At 41.2% G+C, this 22,726-nt stretch overlaps 1 protein-coding gene across 3 annotated transcripts; it reads left to right on the top strand.

Moving 5' to 3' along the window:
• The first annotated feature begins 1,518 nt into the window (after positions 1–1,518).
• On the top strand, positions 1,519–21,688 carry Rab23 (RAS oncogene family member Rab23). Of its 3 annotated transcripts, none has more exons than XM_022803719.2 (5): positions 1,519–2,037; positions 2,922–3,160; positions 16,729–16,922; positions 19,746–19,915; positions 20,299–21,688. In XM_022803719.2, exons 2-5 carry the CDS (start codon positions 3,043–3,045, stop codon positions 20,486–20,488), a joined length of 672 nt encoding a protein of 223 aa, XP_022659454.1. In that variant the 5' UTR covers positions 1,519–2,037; positions 2,922–3,042; the 3' UTR covers positions 20,489–21,688. The 3 variants fall into 3 exon arrangements, with proteins under 3 accessions (XP_022659454.1, XP_022659453.1, XP_022659452.1); XM_022803718.2 differs by having other exon boundaries at positions 1,519–2,427; XM_022803717.2 differs by having other exon boundaries at positions 1,519–3,160.
• Positions 21,689–22,726: the final 1,038 nt, after the last annotated feature.

The following is a 22,726-nucleotide window of genomic DNA, read 5'->3' as shown; positions in this document are numbered from 1 at the left end:
AGTCAGAGAGCTGAAGTCGTTATAGAAATACTTAAACACATCAACGATGAACGTGAATAGATTGCCTTCAGCGACTTTACTTCACTGGAATTGATTCAAGATTCGATCGTGTGTAGTCGAGCGTACTCGACTGCATTTTCCATATTGAATTTACGTTTAAAACGGCTTTTCCTCAGAACATGAAAAACTGGTACACTGGATGCTGCACAAGTGCGGACGATGTTTTACTGGATAATTGTTAAATAGAAGAACAAAACAGACATTTATTATTTGGGAATTTAGCTGTCGAAGTATAGAATACCTACGCAGGTAATGCATTCAGTGCACTCATGTGCTCCGCAAAAACTATAACTTTATTTATTATACCTTTCCGTATTAATCTTCGTAATAAAATTTCGTACTGATAATTAATACAAGGGCCGGCATCCGTGCACTCTTTGTTGCTAAGCCACCTTATAGTGGAACAATCTGGTACTGTACATTGATGCCAAATGCAGGAGACAACAAATAGTCGATCTGAATTTTTTTTTATTAACAGCTAGGCGAAGAGAAGTGAACACCTCAGTGAATCGAACTGAAGACACATGAGGTCAAACATAAGCGAATCTGTGCAGTTTATCTATTAAGTTGTAGGTGTTTTTACGTTTCTCGTTTAGACCAGTTAGCAAAACGCTAGCTACATTGATTCGAAAGAATCGGCAATAAAGTAGATTACCTGAGAACACAGAAAGTAGCAGCAATTGTTCTCAAGAAATTTGCGAACAGGCAAAGAGCTACGGTTTCTGAGAATGAATTATTTTCTATCGTTTGCTTGCAATACAAGCCCCATTCATGGTACCTGCATTCGGAGGATTAACAAATTAACATTTGAAAATTTAAGATAAGTCCATGAACAGCTTCTTGTAAACTGGCTATAAAGTAGATCTCATTGAGACTGGAAAACGAATAATCAAATTGGAAGTTCTGCATGGGTGCTGGTGGGTTTTCTCGTCGCTCAAGAGCTTTGGTCGTATTGGAGAACAGGTTTTGCTGTTCTCCAACTAGCATAAAACTAATTTCTAGAACACGGTCGCAAAGGTCATCGAAAGCTGGTACAGTTCTTTAGGGCAGGTGCGTACCGTACCGTTCAGAATGTAAGGTAAAGTATATATTATTACTAGCATGAATATTAAAGGCACAGACTCGTGACTTATCCGCGTTGACTGTTTCGAGCGCCACACGTGCGCAAGCTACCTACAATTCCAGTTTTCCACACAGGTTCAATGGCAATAAATCAATTCTATTTGCATGAACCTCGCTTCGAATTTGTAAAATCATCTCAGCAAATACTTATAGACGGCCCAGTTTATTTCCGGTTAACATTCATCCATTATTCTACAGAGCTTCAAGTAGTACTATCAAACTAGCTCCCTGTCATCTTGTATAATTGACGCCCTTTATGCTCTTCTGTGTCACCAGTTAGCGAGCGTCTCCGTCACGAAACCACATCGCCGGGACGAACCATGCTTTTACGGTGTCGAGTTGGCTCAACGAAATCCCGCCATTCAACGCAACAACACCGTAAAACGCACAGCGTGCCCCCAGTAACGTCAGCACAACTAGCCAGACCTGCAGCACACTATGCGTACCGGGTTCGGCAAATCCAGACGGCGGAGACGGGGGTGAAGGAAGCAGCAGCCGAAGTGAGCAGACGGTCTTTGGTCTTCTTTCAGCAAAAGCTTCGTTCCGTGACCGGACTTCGTCTGCCGGTCTTCATTTTTCGCTCGGCGAGGGTCTGAACAGCTGCATCGTAGCCCTCGTTCGTTGAAGACCAGGCAGCGCCGTAACGGCTGCAGCAGCAGTGGCGATAGCAATAGCAGGCGTAATCCCGTCGAAGTGGTAACAGCAGCAGCAGCGACGACGACGACGACCACGATTGCAGGCGCTGCGCTGGCCCCCAAAAACAGAGAAGCAGGCTGACGGGCCTTCAGTGAATCACACCAGCGCCGTTTGGTTCCGGATCGTAGTCGACACCGTTGTTGAACGTTGCTATTACTTGTAACTACTAATTGGCATTACGTTAGCCTATAGTCGTCGTTGCGTTGACCTGCTACCGCACTTGTTGAATCTGTTACTTGGTCAGACTGCTATTGTATGTGGAGCAGCTGGTGGCCGCTGCTGATCTAGATCATAATGTAGCCGATGTTGGTGATGGTAGAACGAACTTGCATGGCATTATTCCTGGCATTTCGATCAGCGGCGAATTAACGTCTGCGTTCGACGACCGCTGTATTACGTCCAACGGCATTCGTTGCTATTGTTATTACTATAGCGCAAAGAACTGCATCTGCTGGCAGTGCAGCACAATCTAATAGAAAAACTTTTTTATAGGCGCGGTTGTGCGCTTATTACAAGGTGTACATAACATCGGTTCACGTTAGTCGATGCGTGAGTAGATTATGTAGTCCTAAAGCGTTCGTCGTTGTGTACCGCCCTTGTGAATGTGTGTGTATGCGTGAAATGATTATGATAGTCAATCCTTATCGTTGTCGAGCGTATCTAAAAAGCAAAGGAGTACCTCTGGACCCGTTTAGTGAGGCCGCAACTTGCGACTACCATCAATATATGTGCTCAATGAGGTCGCTTAAGTCTCGCGAATTTCGTTAACTCTTAACGAAAAACACGGCTTAAAAAAGCGCTCCTGATCTGTAGTGTAAAGTGGCGATTGATGCTCTAAATAAGGAGCGACCGTCGCTGATCCCATAAGCAGTGGACTAGCAAAAACTCTGTAGTTTTTTCATCTTTCCCGCTGTATTTGAGCGTTGTATACGCCTGTACCTCGGACCGATTGCGCAGCCGGTGTATTAAGTGGCTGTCAGTGTATGTCTGTTTGTGTCCTTAAGTGTTTGTACCTTCACGAATATCTCTGTGTGTTTATCTAGGGGGTGAGGGGTGAACTTTGCGTGGCGTGAATGCAGGCTGCTGCGAAGTGTCGTACGCCGTTGTCATCGTTGTGTTGGGCCTTCCGCCAGCCTCGCCGTGCAGAAGTGGTGTCGTACCACCATGGCCGACGAGCTGGCCCTGAAGCTCGTCGTGGTCGGAAATGGGGCTGTCGGAAAGAGCTCCCTCATCCAGAGGTTCTGCCGAGGGGTGTTCTCGCAGAGCTACAAACAAACCATTGGTTAGTAGAAGTGTAATTTTCATTATCAAATTATTCAAACAGCAAACTTTTGATCTATTCGCGATCAAATATACATGTTAAAAAAACGTTCTTTAATTCATCACACTTGTTATGTAGTATATGTCGATGTGGGGGGGTGGGGGGTCGAACCAGCACCGCTATTTTTAAGCCGGTTACCTAAAACACTAATAACTGTAAAAATATTAATATTATATACTGTTAACAGCACTTGCAAAAAAAAATAACACATATGTAATGGCCCTCAGGTCGGCAAAAACCAGAAGCAGGAAACCACAGTTCCACTGAACGGCAAACGTAGACAGAAGGCTAAGGCATTAGTAAAATCGGGAAAAAAGACTAGAGTAAAAGCCTGTACCGTTGCCATAGAAAACACGAATGCTTAAAAGTAATAGCTGTCTGAGCTACTCCTCCGACGAGAAGTTCTTCATGGCTAAATAGCGTTTTTGGTACAATTAACGTAAACAGGTCGCTGTGTATGTTTACGTTGTTAAAAGTTGAGCGGTGCAACACAGAAACATACATAATTCTAGCGAGGAAGTCAAGCAGCATGTTTGGAACATCGTTTACCTATTCCAGACATAGCCATTTGAAGAGCATGAGTGCATTATTGAGCTTCATAGACATTTTAGATGAAGTAGAATAAGCAAAGTGGGTCCTCTGGATGGGCTAGATGAGTTTGAAGTGCACAAAAAGGTGCATCGGACATGTGACACGAAATACACCGATGGCCAAAAATCAATCCGGGTCTCGTAGTAGCTTATATCCAAAATACGGAGTATTTAATCTTTCGCAAGTGGAGTTCACAGAACTTGAGTAGTTTCTGTGGTAAACCGCCATATCCATTATTAAGGTTCTGTAGATTCATTCATGGTGTTGTTGTTTTTACTTTTCTCTCTAAGAACTGGGTTTCCATGAATGGTTCTGGTTTCCCGTTGGAGCCTAATATCCGTATCAAGCTAAAATATACATAAGTTTAGTACAATCAATATTTGATCCGGGAGCCTTCAGATGGACACGAAAACCTACTCAAAGGGAACCAATAGAGAGCGATATGCTTGCTGAGTGGAAACGTGTCCTGTTAATAGTAACACGTGTTACGATAGTTTTCTCGCGTTCTGGTTGACTGTGGTATTTTTGTAGCATTTGCCCGCTTTGGTTCATCGGTTTTGGAGGAAGGTTTAATCCACATGTGTCCATCAGCCACTAATCAGCGGTACGGCAAAAAAGAAAAAAGACACTCATCAGTTTTGTTACCCGACTTCGATTTGCTATTATCCTGTGATCATCCGTTAATTAAAAGGGCTTTCGACTCTTCTAGCTGACGAAAGGCCGATGCTAAATATCCAAAGTTGCCTCCTGTGATATCAAGCCAATGGCAGTGAAGGTTTTCTTCACAGGGTCGTAAGCGCTGAAACAGGAATACATAATTTTTCGTTTCCTCAATTTAGGGAAGGCTCAATTCGCCAGGAGAGCCGTCGTTCTGTGTGTATTTCGCGTGCACATTTGGCCAGTAGATAGATCGGTAGCATTACGGTAACGCCAGTTTCGTTTTACCCAGTTTTTTTAACAATTCAAACGCGACGATAATAAGACGAGTAAAGGGAGATCATTTTTCTAGCCCGAAAAAAAACAGCGTTATCTACCGTCTGCTATTAGCAAAACTCTTGTGTGTATGCCTACATCATTTTTAACCGCGTACTTTATGCATTGATGATACACGTACACGAACAAATATAGTTTATCGCAAGAAGATGTGGGTAAACTGAGGATCGCGATTTGTCGATCGGAGGTTTAGTAAACACTCAGTCCATCAGCGGGCTTAAGCATGGTTTAGCACTGTTGCATTGTTAGTTTTATATATCAGCATACATACTACGAACGAGCCGCCGCCAACAATGCGATTCGCCGACAGCCATAGAAACGCGTATAGACAGTAGATTCAAGGGGGCTCTGATTCTCATCAGAGAAGATAACAGTCGAATGAAATTAGTTAAGCTATCTTTGTAAATATCGAGTAATACAGATCAGGTCGCCATCGTACGAAAGTAAGCTTTCGGATATTGTTTATTAACAACGTTAACAAGAAATTTGTTTGGGAAAACATTTTCAATCCACCATTTATGTCGAAATGTAATTAGTGAAAGAAAAAAGAACACTACGGCATTTCTACGGCAGTATTTTGCGTGCGTTGAATGTAACTATCTCATTCTCGTAGCGTTTCGCAAAAGTCCAGCCTACCGTCTGCTAAGCATGGATACGTGTCAACGATGACATGGAATCTACTGTACATAGTAATATTCAATGATTCGCCGCGCCAGTCGAACTTGATTGAAGAACGTCGCATTTCAACGACGAGGCCTTCAGTTGTTAGGTTTATCTGTTAGTTGTTAGGTAAGTTTATCTGTGGTTGCATTTTAGAAATGCTCAATACATTTCTATGGAATCGCTATTATCTTAATAATAACAATAATGGTAAGATTAACGAATGGCCTTAACAGAAACGGAGCTGGCATAAATATAGATGCGTGCTGGCCTCTAAAATAGGTCTGTGGGTTCCGCGTAGGTACGTTCGGCTTATAGTAATAATATCGACTGCTATGCAACTGATTCAGAATAGTCATAATTATTTAAGTTACCAGGCTCAGTACGCAGGCTCGGTACGCAGATGAGCTTTCGGAGGCCAAAAGTTCAACTCTGAATTTAAGAGTTTAAATCCACAACTATGTTATCGGTTAGACGTTATCTTGCTCGGCTCGAATTTTCTCGTTAACTAACTAGCACCGTATTGAACTATCAAAGCTGTATACTTTACATATTTATTTAGGATCAATGACAGATGATTAATAATAGGTAAATAAATTCAATGAGTTAATTGATCGTGTAATGCATTACCCTAATCAAATCAATCGTCCAGTCCTAGTGGGACACCATGGGCAAGAACAGCCCGCCTTAATGAATTGTGAAGTGATTCCCACGTTTTTGCGCATTATCAATGTATCAACAGCCGCCAATTGACACAAAAAACCGAGGACCGAACGCCGTCGTTTATCTCAATGTCATTGTTAAGGTGTTGCCCGTTGTCCGGTTGCGTATCGATTTTACTAAAATAAAAAATCGTAAAAAAACACTACGGGGCGGGAAGATGAGGCACAAGAAACGCACGCGTTTAGCCAGATGCAAATACGCAGATGCTACGGCACAGTGCGGCACAAGCACTGCTGGACGATACAGCTGAAGCAAAGTGGCATAAAGCGGTCTTTTTACGGTTGTTTTTTTTAGCGGCTTTAAGCGCTGTTTTAGGCTACGGTAAGTGACTGTTCTGTGCGAGCTGAAGAAAAGGCAGAACGCTATTTATATAAACGCCAGTTTACAAGTGTTCCGCAACCCAAGGTAGAATGGGGTTAACACTGATTGCAGCTGCTATTTTGAGTAGATGAACAAAACTTAGATTCTCATCGGTCCTTCTGCAAATGCGATTTAGCCAAAGCGAGCAATATAATATATAACTTAACTTACATATGCGACGAGAGTCGGGGCTATACTAAACCGTAATACGTGATGGTAGCTCTAGACGCATCTTCACGAATAACGATAAGGATCTTCTATCACTGAGTAAGTGTGTCGACTACAGTACGTAAGCCTGTATGCATTGCACGTAGATGACGGCGAAGATATAGATCATTGATCGAAGTCATTTGAAAGCAAGACATTGTGCGTCCTTTGTAGTTGGTTACGCCTAAACAATTTGGTGACCGGTTTTTGCTGACGTGCTAAAACGGGAATATAATTTAAAGGCAACATACTCTCGAATTATAATAGAACGGCCGGACGATCTAGATTGGACAGTGGTCAAAATAGAGACACTTATAAATTATTCGGTTCCTATTCGATTCCCTGACCTTTTCTGACTGAAAAAGAACTGTGGTTCGTACGTGGCAGGCTATTTACAGTTCCGAAATGAAACCAATGATGGGTTGTCCTAACTCAAACTTAGATTTTATCTGTGCAGCTTGTGGAAGCTAGGGAAGTTCTATTTTTGATACGCCATTCGGATCAGCCGTGCGACCCGTGTGTGAGATTGATGATAGCGGACTGAATCATTATTAGTAACTCCACGTATACGATATCCACTAATTACATTATTAGACTAGGGGTTTGTCTATAAATTATATAAATTAACTGAAGATTTTCTGCTCCTTTTATGATCGATATCAGAAATGTCTTTGATAAACATAATTTATCTATATTTATTAGTAAAGCATCTAATCAAATTGTCTATGTATATGAGGTCAGCATTACGGCATCATAATTTTAAATGCATTATCACGAAATGATTTGTGGTACGGTTTTTCAAGTAGATATCACAAATTGTGGATGATCGGATATAAAGGCCAAAGTTCAATGATAGATGCGACTCTGTGTGTCTATCGACGTATTCTTTGAATACCTCGTATCAATCGAGTTTCGGTTTGGCCGTTAATTATTACTCATAATGAAGTTATCTATCGTGTTTATGTTGTGTTTAGCAGATAGTTACGAGTCATAAACTATTGACTTTCTATTTTAGCCACTACTTTGTTGAGGCCCATGGCAGGTCAGTTACGGTTGAGCTTCTGAGATTAGGACTCGTAAGTTGAGATAGTAAAGTTGAGTGCGCCAAATAGAGTTATGTGCGAACCTGACAGCTCGAGACAAACATTTTATTATATATATAGCTTTAGAATATTGAATTATCTAAGCATGCAAGTAATTTACAAGTAAAAATCGTGATTTAGTAAGATCTATACAATTTATGTGAGGAGGTAATTTTAATGTTTACTCTTTGAAGCTTAACATGGCTATACAACATTTTCGACTCTTGTCTTTATAATGTTGCTTTAAAAACGTACGTCGTCGTATGATAAAAATCATTCGAGTTATCCTATTTTGGCGGCGTTCTACCATGGTACATCCGTAACTTTTGCTCGACGCTGCGTCTTGATGCCTGTAAGCAACAAAATACGTTGCTTGATGGTGACCTACCTTTTCGTATATATAATATATGTTCGATATAACCTTAATCAATACTCACTGTGCAACAAATGTTTACTAGTGGACACTATAGATAGGATGCAGCGGTTACGATATAGGCCAATGAAAGCATTAGGATAACGCGCCGATGTAGGTCCCCAGATGTCCTTTTTGAGCGTTCGTTGAACGTTTTAAAGCTGCATAGCGAAAGTTTAATGAATGAACGCCGTACGGTACGTGAAATGTGAGCTGCAAGATTACTCTAATTTCTAAAAATAGACTGATAGAGTTGAGCTTCAGTAAAGGCTGAATCAGTTTTGTAACGCGTGCAGCATACGTATATATAATACACCCATAACGCCTCTTGATGACAGTTGTATATTTATATATGTTGTTGGATTGATTTCAAAGACGGCTATATGAGGGGACAAAAAACAGTATCTATGGTCAGATTTCCTAGGTACAGAGAAGGTATCGTTGAATTGACCCAGACTGAATCTAGAATCAGAGCTATTAAACTAGGCGAAAGTCAGCCGGCTGGTCAGTATTGGAAAGCGTGTCTATTAGACGCAAACGATTCGGTAGCGCGAACCGCTCAATTAAAACTGCTATTTAGACAAGGACGAGCAAGACCGCATGACAAAGATGAAAACAAATGAGCAAGAGAGAGAGAGAGAGAGGGAAAGAAGCGAGAGGGTAGTAATTTTTAAACGTTGACTGTGAATCGCATGCAGTCGATCGTCGACGCTGGCAGGTAACACCCTTTTTCGGTCCCGGTGTAAAAAATTAATGTACATGTACATGAATAATTACAGTGCTAGTACTACTACTAGGAGAGGCTAATAATGGTAACATTTCATCATCGGGTATCTGATTGAGATGGGGTGGCGGTTAATGGATCGATTTCAACAGCAGGACGAGTGGACAGACTGCTAATGATCGTCTCCCCCCTAAAGATGTGGGCGTTGGCTATCGCCGACGGTGGTCGTGACGTCGGTTCTGATACCTCATCGACAAAGCTTTTCTACTCGATAGATTCACGGATTTCTCCTAATCCGTGAATAGTCGAGGCTCCACTACTATTGTTATAATTAATTACGATGACTGAGATATCAATACATATATCGTATCACTTACCCTATCCTAAAAAATGTTGGCCGAATCAAGAGGGACAAACGGTTTTATCTATCTCACAGGAAAGCCCTACAGCAGGCTTACACCGTGAGCTCGAAATACATTACTGTTAGGAAGATGCAGATCGTCTGACTGATAACTTTTTTAAAACCAATTATGCGTATGATTATCTAATAACAATGATTCAAAGTTGAGGTACCTGTAACAAGTTTATTCTCTAAAGGATGTTTACCCAGAATGTTAATATAGATGCTCATGCCACATTATATATATATATATAATTTATTACAGTAGTCTTTAGCGTGAGGCATGTTATAAGTAATATCAATATTATATTGAATCGAAGTATTTATATAGCGACTGGAGTGCAAGGACTTCCATTTCTTTACAGGGAAAAATTTCTTTTTTTTGCAACCGCTAAGTAATTAAGTCACTAACTGATTTTCGCATAGGCAGACTGAAAGTGAATCTCCAATTCCTTTCAATCACTATAGTGATTAAAGCGAGCAGTTCCAGTCTGGTCTAATTTTGTTTCGATGAGTTACTCGTGACGCTGTCTCTTCGATCGCGAGAAACCGCAGGAATAACTAAGATAAAAATTGTCGAAAATGAGGAGGTAATAGGAAGGAGAGCGGGATTGTAGCTTTTTCGAAGGTGCTAACGTAGCTAAGAGAATCGCCGAGCTCTTTACCAGAACGCAGGGATTCAACAAGGGTTTGCAACGCTTATAACTAATCGGATGACAATGGCCATAGTAAATATGACTGAGTGAAACTTTTATCGATTGTTATCCTCGAAGTTCGGACACGGTATCTAATTTTTACTGGAACTGTTTTATATGTTCTGACGCTATTGATTATCATAGACAGAGATGGTGCTTATTCAGACGCATTGTTGTGCTATGTAACGAAAATAGTATTTGAGCGTCCATATAAGTTACCATCACCATCGTAGAAGGAAGAAGTGGCACCTCTTCTTATCATTGCGATGGCTTACCTGTTATTGCTTACACAGTAAAGGCCATACGAGGAACAAATGCACAGTGTGGTCTCACGTAACAGAACCGCTCTACGGTATCGGCATTCGAGCGATACCGAAGTTATAGACAGATTACGTACTGGTCCGCCTTCACTGATGATATATCCTCTATTCTTGTTTTAATAAAAGGCTTTTTCATTCATTATCAAATCGCTTTATCGATGTTTACCAGTACAAGAGGCTATTCCCCAATTAGATCGTCAGTGATATGCGAAATGACCAAGGTACCTGTCATCTTTGAACTGCTTTTCATATTTAACTTTTTTTTTTTTAGTTAGTGGAACCGTTTCTGAACAAAGAGCATAACTATTCAGAAAATGTATGTATTTAGATGGACGCCAATGACGCTGGAGCCTAAGAAAACTTTAAGTCGCAAATATGGCCGTGCACTGATAGGACAGGTCGTCGTAGACATGAATATTCTATAGAAGCGAAGTAGTCGAAACTCGTCGGTCATAATGAGTGCCAAAGCCGACAAAGGGGTTTGAGGCCGGGATCGAAACGAGTCTTGGGTTTGTGTTTGAATCACTTTTGCTCACTTTTATGCTTGAAAAAAATCTAAAAAAGGTTAATCGCTCAATTCATTTGATTTATGAGTAATTGTTTAGGACGAGATACTTTTTAATATGAAGGAGGGCGATAGTTTTTAGTATTTCATGTTCTTACAAAATTTGTTACATGGTTCTCGAGAGGGTCGACAACACAACAGTCGAGAGCGTGTCTCGATCGAAAACAAATAATGTAAAATACCGCCAGGAAATCAGGGTTTCAATGCGGTATTCTTCGATCTCAAGTTGATTTCCTCATGTAGTGCGATCATCAACGTGGGTTCAAGTTCCCTAGTATCGGTGATTGCCTGCTAAGGTTCCGATTGTCTCACAGAAGAAAATCGTCTCCTCTCGAATCGATGATCTCGATGCACGCCAAACAATGGTTAATAAAGATAACTGGAGAGCCTAACTCGCGCGTGTCCGATCGGCGCCATCATCGGCGATTGTGCAACACAACAACGTTCTAGTCGAAGACCAAAGTGGACCACTCAGATACGACAGGCTTCATTACTGGCTATTTTTGATGTCAAACGAATGATTTATTGTTCCCTGTTCTGTACTTATTTTCCCCCATTTTATTTGTTATCTATCTTTTACTTCTCGTCAAATGTGTTATTTTTTAATCAATGGCAGTGTTTATCTCTGACAGAGAGAAACGGCTGCATATTGTATATCATAATGGATGTGATGACAACAGAAGACATTTCGTTATGTGATTCCGTATTTACTGCAAGCCGTCATGGGTGCGCACGAAAGTTGGCCGAAAAACAAAGCTAATACTTCTCGAAGCCTTTATTTAACTATAGGCAGATTGGTTTATGGAAGATCATCATGTTAGGTCATATACAATACGAATATGGCCATTTTGCGTAGCATAAGCATAGTCTTGCCGTTCTAGACGTTCGGTTAACCGCTGCCAGTTTCAAAATGAGACAAAAAGGCTATTTTAGTTCGTATGGGACTGACCAGCACTGTTAAATTCTATCCATTTAGCATCAATGCATATTGAAAAAAACATCGACCATTATGTTCAATTGCAAAGACATATCTCCATAGATCGATTTGGTACAAACATCCATGAACTGCCCTATATTTGATGCAGCTTCATAGTTGCTATTTCAGATGTCTTTTATTGTTTATTATTATATATCCCTCCGTTGAGTTGCATTTTTTCTCTCTCCGCTTCGAAAAAATCGATATTATTTGGCTAAAAGCGAATAATATTGTTACAACATGAGTTCAGCAGCCGACAAAGAAGAAGAACAGGCGAAACCATCGACGAAATCGAACAGAAAAGCGGATGAAAATGAAACACAAAAATAAAAAAGCTAACATTCCGTAAGTGAGCGCCGAACCTCTGTCGCGTTTGCCATTTCTACTATTGCCAACGATAAATCGACGTGACGTTTGCAGTCAAACATTACGGCGGGCCGTTCTTTGCCGCTTCGGAAGCAAGCACACTGATCGAAAAAAACGAGAGAGCGACTCGCGGGCCAATTTGAAATCATTGAACAGTAATGACATGCCGCTTTTTTTGTGGAGATGAATTTCCGCTACCCGATTCGCCCCGTTAAACGGACTGAAAGATAGCTCCACCAAGGTATAGGCAACGAAGCAAACGTATCCGTGCTGCTGCTGCTGCTGTCGTAGTGGTTTTATTATAGTGACCTCGAACAGAGAGTGACATATTTCTACTGTTTAAGTGAATTAGTTCGATTAACTTACTAAGCCCATCGCCCAGAATCGTTCCCATCTATGATACATCTTCTGTAAATGACTGTTGCGGAAACAGCTCAGTGACCGTTTTAGTTCGAAAGTTTGTTCCGATGGACTACTCCGCTACTGAGGCCTAGCTTCCCCTTCGCTATTGCGGTCAGGATCGTAGAAAGTGCTAAATGTTATGGGCTACCTATTTTTTGGGTCTGTGTAAAAAATCAGCTATAAAATACTTATCTAACTCAAACAGTACAGACTTAATTAGCCATATTTACTTGTCGGCAATCACAGAAGAGACGATATAAGCCAAGAGAGTCGTTAGCAAAACCCTACCGCGTTTTAATGCGTTTCGTATCATCCCTGTTTTAATTATTACAGTTGTTATCTGTCAGGAAATCTACCCATTGACGCTACAGACAGTGCAACATAGGTTGATGAATTCAGCGTTATTTTCAGTCATCGGTCGGCCGAATTTTCGCTCAGATTTCATTCCCGGTTTTCTATTTTGGCGTTTCTCTTCCTCGTCCATTTTGCAATGGAGTCGACCATTTTTGTACTTCGATAGGCGGCGGTCTACGGCGCTTCAATCGGTTAGTCCCACCACATTGACCGCACAGATACACAGGTCAGCTGGTCTTGGCTGATCGATCGACCAACCGCACTTGAGTGTCGTACGTCGAGGTTCAGTCTTTCTTCGCCTACTTGGACCACGATGGGTCGCTTAGCTGAACTGAAATCGGCGCAGGTTCCGTACACTCAGCTTAACGTCAGCTTCTCAAGTCCCATCATCTCGATGGGCGAACGGACGCCGGTATTCGCGATCTCAATCAATATGCAGGCTTTATTACAATATTTGTATAGCTATGCTTCAGTTACTGTCGAGTCCAGGATTGCTATGAATATCCACGCGATGAGTTGTGACAGATGCAGTATTAGGAAAGAACCGGCCATGCGTGTTACGTCAGGCCACGCTAAAAAGGACCACTTCTATAGGCAAATAGTAGCTCAACGTCAATTTAGATAATAGATTGAACAATCGAATAAAATCTATTGGTGCCCTTTAAAACAGGAACAGCTGTGCCACTAGATGTAATATAGCTATCAGATGAGTATAGTTTATACAATGTGGTCGTTAACGCTGGGAGATAGCTCGAACCGTTGACAGGTCAACGGTCCTAGCATAGTTTGTATCGACCGTAAGTATTGTTTCATGCAGCTATGTGCCATACATTAAGTAAATGTCTTCTCGAGGTCGAAGCTGATCTCCAGAAAGCGCGCTAGAAGATCGGAATAGGCCTTATTATTATTATTAGTGGTATTATTATCGGCCATACACAATACTAGATAATACGCATGATGAAACAGAATGGTGACTTCGACTGAGTTCTCCTAAAGAAGTGGTTTTTCATTGTGATAGCTGTTTCAAGAACGAGCATGCTCAGCTTATGTTCAATCATGGATAAAGTTCTACCACTGCGGATATAATGTGCCATTTGTTCAAGTGCCCAGTTTGTGCTAACCATGCTCACGTCAGGTACGGGCTCAAACTGGGTACGAACATCCGGGTGGCCCTTTGTCGTAAATATCACCTTTGGATCAAGCTATATTAGCTACCAGATGGCCATGTTTTCAATGAACGTTACTAGAAATCTATGAGACATTGGTGGGTCATTTGACATATGACTAAAAACGGAAGTGTTTTAATCGTCACGATATTTTCTGTTCAGGATCAGTTAGTTCAGGGTACAGCTACGTTTTATTTCTGAAAACAGAAAGTCCCCTAGATATGCCGTAAGTATAGTATTTAGCAACAGACATCTCACATGCTAAAAGCTAGCCGCTTCGTCGAACTGCGGCAAGTTCGTTCAACTTTCTACAGTTTTCCAAGCTGAAAGTATTGCTTAAACTGATGCTTGTGCGTGTTTAGCTGCGCAACACTCTGAGGGAGAACATTTCCATCGCCTAGATATCTTCGCCTTTAACTGTCTGGGCTTTGTTGACTCGCGGGATGCTGCGTGTGAAGGTGCAGAATTTAAGTGGCTACATTTTGGCAGGCAGAAAATCGACGGGGTGTCGGAACGTGAGAACGACCAACTGCCGTACGAACTAAACTCACCAAAGTTCTAAATAAAAGCAACAACTGTGTCTTTTCTTAGGAGGCGACACGCGTCAGACAATGACCACTTCATAAACGACCAGGGGTCCAACAGGATAGAAGCTGCTTCTATAAATGTTTCCGATTTTATATTGTTGTTCTCAGCTCTTTCTTTCTAATGTCAGGAAGGTTTAATTAGGAACAGACGGACTTCGGGTAAAAATATTCGCGAAAGTTTCTTTGTTTTCTTTGTATTTTTACCGAAATATGTTTGCTCGTATCACAGATGTACGCCATTATTTATAAGCTCTTTACTATATTTTACCGGCAAATTCACCTAAAGGTTTCGTGCGGGAGGCCGATTCCCGTCTATTCAACGTAACAGTCGTGGCGAGAGCAACAGCAGCAGCAACAAACATTAGCTAAAAATAATGGCGCCCTATTCATGTATACAGGCGTCTGCTTTAAAGACGGAACTCATGCGAAGAGGGTTCGTTGAAACGTCGAAAAAAGAGAAAACGTTATTATAGAATGATGCTTACTAACTATATTTTAGTATTTTTTTCCTTAAATAACATTAAGTTTAATAAAAACATTGTTCTGTACAGACGGTTCATGGGTCTGTTTCAGTCTGTATCTGATAAGGTATCCATTATTGCCGTCTCATTCGACGCCGTGGTTACAAATACTGATAAAGGATTTCTTTCAAGATTAATAGATGATTCCATATCGCCGAAAACTACCTTCTGAATCGATAACTCGTGCATTTTTTTTTGTAATTCTTTTCCTATAGTATTTTTATTTAGCAGGTTGCCTTCCCCGCTCGAGAAAAGCAGCTACTAACTATTCTATCAATCAGAAGCATCTCCCAATGTACCGATATGTTTCGTACGATTGTGCCTACGTACCCGGTTCGCCGCTGTCACAGTGGCCAAGAGACGCTTACGAAAAGGAAGAAGTGCGGCTTTCCTTACTTCGTTTTTCGTTGCCATCTGGCCACACTGTTCTGCACGAATAAATTGAGAGAGTAGGATGCTTGCTTCTTCATTGCCGGATGTCTTCGGCGCCTTCGAATCACCTGACCTGGGAGACTTTAAAGGCGGCACATAAGCACAGCTATTGGAGGCGATGCCAATTAGATCTTGTACAGTTTTGTTGTTGTTGTTGTTGTTGCCATAGCATATTTTCAAGACCTTTTTCTTTAAATTTGGATTTCTTTTTGCAACAGTTCTGTTTCTGTTTTTTTTTTCTTCTTTTTATTTGATGTCCTACCTACAATGTCCGCTTTCAGTAGCTGTTTGACTTTCGTCAGCGTTCGTCGCTTTATAGAACCGTAAGGTGTCGTGATGGCTGACGCCGGCGGCAGTAGCGGCAACGAAAATCTGCCACTGACCAATCAAAGGGGCCTTGGCCGACAATTTCAGTCAAACGTTGGCGGCGATCGCCCGACGAAGGTGCCCCGTGGGTGGCTCCACGGCTTTAGCACGACTCCAATATGGCCCGAGGCAAAGCAGTCGTGTTAACGATGTACCGTCTCTATAGATCGCCTGAAAACTCGCTCGCAATCCGTGTTCCGTCGCCGGCTTTTTCAACTCGAGCTGTCTGACCGTCCATTTGTGGCAGCTAACACGTAAGGTATAAATAGTAGTGATGCTTAAAATGGCCGTAATATCAGTCGTCGATGTTGAGGCGGAGGTAGAAGTAAAGGGTCGGAGCAGGGCGCGAGCATCGCTGTAAACCTCTTACACGACGGTGATAATCATCGTGATGGCGATGGTAATGATAATAGTATCGCATAGGAAAAAAGCTGGTGTTATTTAGGGCTTGTTGCTGCTTGAAACAAAGGGTATTTACGCTAGGTTTTTAACCCAAATCGTCTCACTTCGTGTCTTTCAGTTCAGGTTGGCAGATACGCTACCATTGCAACATCATATTTTCGCGAATCTATCTGTCAATCATTGTCCTTCCTGAATTAATCGGGTTGAGTTTCGTTCGGTTTTTAGGTGTGGATTTTTTAGAGCGAGTTCTCGAGATCGGGAGCGGACGTTCGATTCGTCTAATGGTTTGGGATACAGCCGGTCAGGAGGAATTTGACGCACTGACGAGAGCCTATTACCGGGGCGCGCATGGTGCCATCCTTGCATTCAGTTCTAGCGATCTCGACTCGTTCGAAGCGGTCGATTCTTGGCGGAGCAAGGTTTGTACTGACGTGCCATTGTATCTATAATAGCATATAATAGTATGGTGAAGTTCACAATGATACTTTCTGCCCCTATAACTGTTTCATATTAGTATACGTTCAGGACAGAATTTCTCAAGGGAAACATATTGCCTATAGTAATAATGGTTACTTTAAATGCTCTAAAAACTGTCGCGTTTTAACAGGAACCCATAACGTTTGGCTAGTGGCCTTTTGATCCGAAGCCAGCATTCAGGTGGCCAATGACGCGCCATGTAAATGAGCCCAGTTGCTATTAATTTAACAGGATTTCGCGACTGACCCTTAACTGGTACCAATAGGACAAACGAATTGTTCAAGTAGACGCTTTTATGGTGAACCCTTGGCTAGGAACTCCATTATAACACTATAATAATAATAGGACCGCTTAGAAAAAGCTCTTATTTTTCTAGTTAAAAATAGCGAATTGTTTGCAATTAATCTATAGTGTAATGATTTAACTTCCTTTTACGCTTATCGTTCTTTTGCTTCGACTGCTATTATTAGTAACTTATCTGTGAGCTGTAAAAAGAAACTAATTAAATGGTAAAAACTATCTAATACTTCGAATTCAAACGCCGCATTCAGTCGCGTTAATGTTACATCTAACAAATAGTAATAAATAATGGGTGTGTCATGATGAACACAGTTACTTTGCCTCCGTTTGAACTGAAGGGTTTGCTTAATACCTAACAGGAGCAAGTTTAAGACCGATCTCAATTCAACGACTGTATGAAGACCATTCATTCGTTGACACGTGACCATTTACTCAGGGTTTAGTAACCATAAAAAAAAATAGCACATGATTTAATGTCGTTTTCGGGGCGAAAAAAGAGAAACAGTTACGCTATGCCATTTTGTCGTTGGCCCACTCCGATGCCAATGACAGGCCTTTCTTTTACTCAGTCGATATCTGGTCAAGGCCTTTCTCCGCCAGAGCAAATTTCCCGTTGGCCGTTATATCTAAGATTATCGGCGACCCAGTACACGCTCTGTCCGCGTCAGTCTGCACAGAATATCCCGAAGCAGCAAAAAGGTATTTCGAACGACCTATTAGCGACAGTGCGCGATGGTCGGCGACGATGCCGTTGTGATCACGCGTAATCACTCGTACAAAGTCCTACAGTCAATGCAGGCCGCTGGACCTTGTCAATTAGCGATACCCAGATGTGTTCGCGTTTGTATTATGTATAATAGTTTAAGGCTATATCTATATGTGAACGTATTTTTGTGGATTCGACAGAAGTATCGTATGCTCATAATGATTTGGGAGGCTGAATGCGCGAAAGCTTACCACCGATCTGAAGGAGCCAATGGCTAACAGCAGACAAAACGATTGACGAATCAGCTATAGCGTCCCACAGGGTTCGGATGATTGCGTCGGACATGACACATGATGTAAGCTCAAAGCTACTATATTTCTGTGATGCAATGATCTACGGACGCGGCAGTTGAACTCAGCACACACCTGGGATAGCATAGCTTAGCCAGATACTAGTAGATATATATATATAAATTTATTAAAGAAATCCTAGCTCGCTGATGCCCTCTGGTGTCGTGTTGTGGAAGCTTTGTGTCGAACACCTATATTTACCTACTGTAGTAGCTGTTTGTTCTTGACACTGCTCAACTGCTTTTTTATGCAACTGTAGATGTAACTGTTATTCAAGATCTTCAATTATACGAACCCAGTTAATCGTGCTAGTAGCAACAAGATGAAAACAATCCTAAGGATGAAAATATATCAACAGTAGCAGCAACAGCTCCGACCGCTCTAGTTGACAGTCGTCGATGACTGAACTAAAAAAAGACGATTATTTAGGGCTGATTTTACCATTTGGTATAAAAACAAGTAAGTTCTTACGTTTCTAGACAATGAAAGGCTGTAATATAACAAAAACTGCGGATCTAGATTCGCCGACTAAGTGGATCTTGACCATCGTTCTTCTATTTAACATTATATATAACATGCAAATCTTGGGTTTATACGGTTGAATAAGCATATCAATGAAAAATAGAAAGCGGCATAACGATAATATGATCGTAAAAGCCAGCCATCGAGAATGCATTTGATAAAACTCGATTTGATACAACTTATAGAAAAGTACATTGTCGTGTAGCGTGACGGGGCACTAAAAATGAAAAACACAATCATAGTCATAGCTATGCGGATAAGCTAGGTTTCACGGGGAGGATCAGGTCCGTTGTAGAACGGTCTAGACAGATAAAAAAAGAGAACGAAAATTAAGTCCCATTTGTCCTAATCACGTTAGGATACCCAATGAAAACTTTGCAGTTCTTCATGGCAGCATTTATTCATGTGCATCTAACTTAATAGTTTCGATCGTAGCCTTTAGTAAACCCCTTCACCCTTCATTAGACATCCTTCATGCTTCTTTCATACAATAGCCGTTTTGTGCTACAATGAATGAATGTGCGACAATTAATCCAATACATTGAAGAGCATGGCGAGGCAGTGTAATATAAAATGGAATTATAAAAAAAGTTTATATATAAACAAAAATATATACACGAAATACTACCGTCAAAGATTTTCCAAGGGGCTTACTTTTATCAATAACCTGTACCTACGTGTACGTGTATGTATGCATAGTTATGCGAATTTCATGCCTCAATTATCTGTTGTCAATATTCGATCATTGTAAAGAAAAATGATTGAAAAAGCAAATCTCGCCTGTCGGCTTATTAAGAGGTCACTGTTCCAGTTTAAGCCTTGCCATGTACACAGCACTCTATTTAGAGTGTACATTTCGGTCGTTTTTGTGCGCGCTGATATTGTAGGTGGAGGCCGAGTGTGGATCTCTACCAATGGTTTTGGTGCAAAATAAAATGGATCTGGCAGATCAGGCGACGGTCACCCCAGAGATGGCCGAATGTGCAGCAAGAAGACATCGTCTTAGGCTTTATAGGACATCTGCTAAACAAGATTTTAACGTTGACGAAGCTTTCAGGTAGGCTCACACTCATGCCTTCTACCCAGCATGACCCGTTTATGCCATTTAGAGTTAAAGGAAGGTGTAGAGAATCCGTTAGCTCAATAGTAATCAGCATTTTCACTATCAACCAGCCAGAGATTAAGCCGGTACGTTTGCTATACAATCGTCTATACACATTCAAATTAGTGAAAAGTAAAATGTTGTATTTTACGTAAACCGAATCCATTGACTACATCGAGTATGTGTAACTCGCATAGACTGTTCAACATAACTCCAGCGTTCATATACGACTAGTATACAGTCTACACCGTGCTTCTCATGGATTGTTCGATAACCCGTCTGTACGATTTGAAATTGTTGACACCGGCCATTTTGTGTCTCTTCTTTTTTTTTTCCAGGTATCTAGCAGAGAAGTGTATGGAAGCGCTCACGCGCGAATTCAACGACAATCTTCATAAACAAGCATCGCTCTCTCAGAGCAACAACAACAACAACAACAACAACAACAATAACACTACGTTCAGCCTTAAACTCGACAGGAAACCACGTACTTTACGCTCGAGGTGTATACGATTTCTACCCACGTAGCGAGAGAATGGGACGGACGGCCTCAGATTCCTTCAAACACAGCTCGAAAGAATAACCGGATGTGTGAAGAAGGAGATAGGTTTTAAGAGGAAATACTATATGAGGACGTACGGGTTTAGCTATAATTCGACCGATTATACGTATTGAACAAGATGATCACTGTTGCAGGTTGACTACATAGTTAACGCTTGGGGCCTTAGAAATAACAAAAAAAAAGAATGTGTTAATTTCTATGTGAATAAACATTATAAGACTATTATTAATCATACTTTGGCGTAGATGTCTTTCGGTCTCCTGAAAAGTATCAATACATAGGCAGTAAAGAGGAATGGACGACTGTGAAGTGGTATAACTTTGTCTCATTGGCGAAATAGGATGAGAGACAAAAAATCCAGCTAAGATTGCTTTAAAACAGTTTTTCTTGCGACAAGATGATTTAATTGGATAGATTTGACAGACTTAAAAGGTTGTGACCTTTTGATTATATACATGTATGAAGTTATACACCGTAAATCAAACGAAAAATGGTGAAATCTGAAATGAAACTGAAAATGGTAAATATGATCCAGCTATTTGATGTGGCTTTGCTAAACAATGAACTATTCAGTCAAAGACACAATATTTTGAAATCAAAGAACTCAATGTTATTAGGTTTCGGGTGCGTGGCACTTCAGCGGAATCCCAACAGCGGCTTAAATTGTACCCCATTGACCTAGACTGAAACAACCGTGCTGACACAGCTGGGCGACTTTGTGTCGGGATTCTTAAAACTTCACGCAGATTCATTTGTTGCATAAACATTTATATTCTAAACAAAAACAGTGTCAACATTCGAAGGTATGGCCTACCGCTTCCATCCGTTGTATCAATATTAGATAAACACAAACAAAGTAAATTGATAGAGAACGTCCTTATCTGGGCGCCGGCGTGTAGCTTATGAATAGGACTATCTGACTGTAGTCAGTGTACAATTATGTAAAGCAATTTACTATAGGCCCTGATAACATGTGATTTATTTAGAATGCGTAAAAGAGAGTATCATTTGTCTATATTAAATACTGCCCAGCAGTTCAACACGACTGGGTGGGGTTGTTGTTGCTCTAGCCGAATGTCGATTACTACCATATATAAAACATATAAATGAAATAGCGCGGATAAAAATAGAACTTGATAATAATAAAAATGTGGTATTTAAACAGATTAGTAGAAATTTTTTGTTCGTTTTCGGTTATGTGTATAGATAGAGGTGGAACTGTCGAAGTTCTATTGGTGAAAATAGGAGATAATTGGCACAGTTAAAAATAATATGCCCAACTTTTATTTGTAGACGTAATTTTCTCCTGAGATGCTTTTCAACTCAAACCGCTCACTGGAGAAATTTAACTAATTTGAAAATTTATTATCAAATATAAGGCGTTATCAAGTGTCACTATCGGTGTATATTAATGTGTGATTATCTATTTTTTTCAATTGGTTGAAAAAGATGCTAAGAGAACTCTTGCTTTTATTGCGTAGACTAAGGAAAATGCGAGGACGAGGGCCATCGAAACCGGAGCCGAGTTTCGTTTTAGTGGAGTAAATATGACCCTGAGGTAAGCGGACGAAGACATTCATCTTAGAAACTGGCTAGGGTAGAAGTGAGCGTTCACCATAGAACACAGAAAGTGTCGGTTTGGCGGTCTGCAGGAAGTTATGAGCCGATTAGCTCCAGCGAAACTCTACGCGCTCGAAATTTGGTGGCAGCGTTGTGGGATAACTGAAATCGTACGCGGCCTTGTGGCCGAGCAGGGCAGCCTAATTTCAAGACGCTCGCAGTGCCAAAGCCGCGTCCAGGAAAGGTGAACCTTAAGAGTAGGGAACCAGCATTGGAGCATATTTTCGTTGAACTTATGCAGGACTTCTTGTTTCGATCGAATAGTTCGGGATGATTTTCCGCACAGATGATCGGGCTTATTGTTCGGCCAGTTCGAGTAATTGTAATCGTCGCGATACCTTCCTAAATAACGGCGTAATTCAGGCACATTGATGTCATCAATGCACACTAGCAGCAATAGTAAGTACATAGATAGGTAAAATTTTGCGTATCGTGTAATAAAATATACAAGGCTCTTCGAATCTCTGGTGTCCGAGAACGCACTTTTTTTCGGCCAGACGAATGAAGGCCAGATGGCCTTCATTTACCTAGGTCGGCCAGGCAACTCTTTGTAGTATGTTGGTTGCTCCGGAAGTGAAACACTG

Source organism: Varroa destructor, unplaced genomic scaffold, assembly GCF_002443255.2.
Source record: "Varroa destructor unplaced genomic scaffold, Vdes_3.0 BEIS01000004.1, whole genome shotgun sequence".
NCBI lineage: Eukaryota > Metazoa > Arthropoda > Arachnida > Mesostigmata > Varroidae > Varroa > Varroa destructor.
The sequence above is the reverse complement of the archived record's forward strand: the minus strand, read 5'-3'. Positions and strand labels throughout refer to the sequence as shown.

Excerpts from the sequence above, each read along its gene's own strand:
- Rab23 (XM_022803719.2), top strand. The coding sequence starts at position 3,043 with ATGGCCGACGAGCTGGCCCTGAAGCTCGTCGTGGTCGGAAATGGGGCT. Across the intron at positions 3,161-16,728 it reads GAGCTACAAACAAACCATTG|GTGTGGATTTTTTAGAGCGA; the intron begins GTTAGTAGAAGT and ends TTCGGTTTTTAG. Across the intron at positions 16,923-19,745 it reads TCGATTCTTGGCGGAGCAAG|GTGGAGGCCGAGTGTGGATC; the intron begins GTTTGTACTGAC and ends CTGATATTGTAG.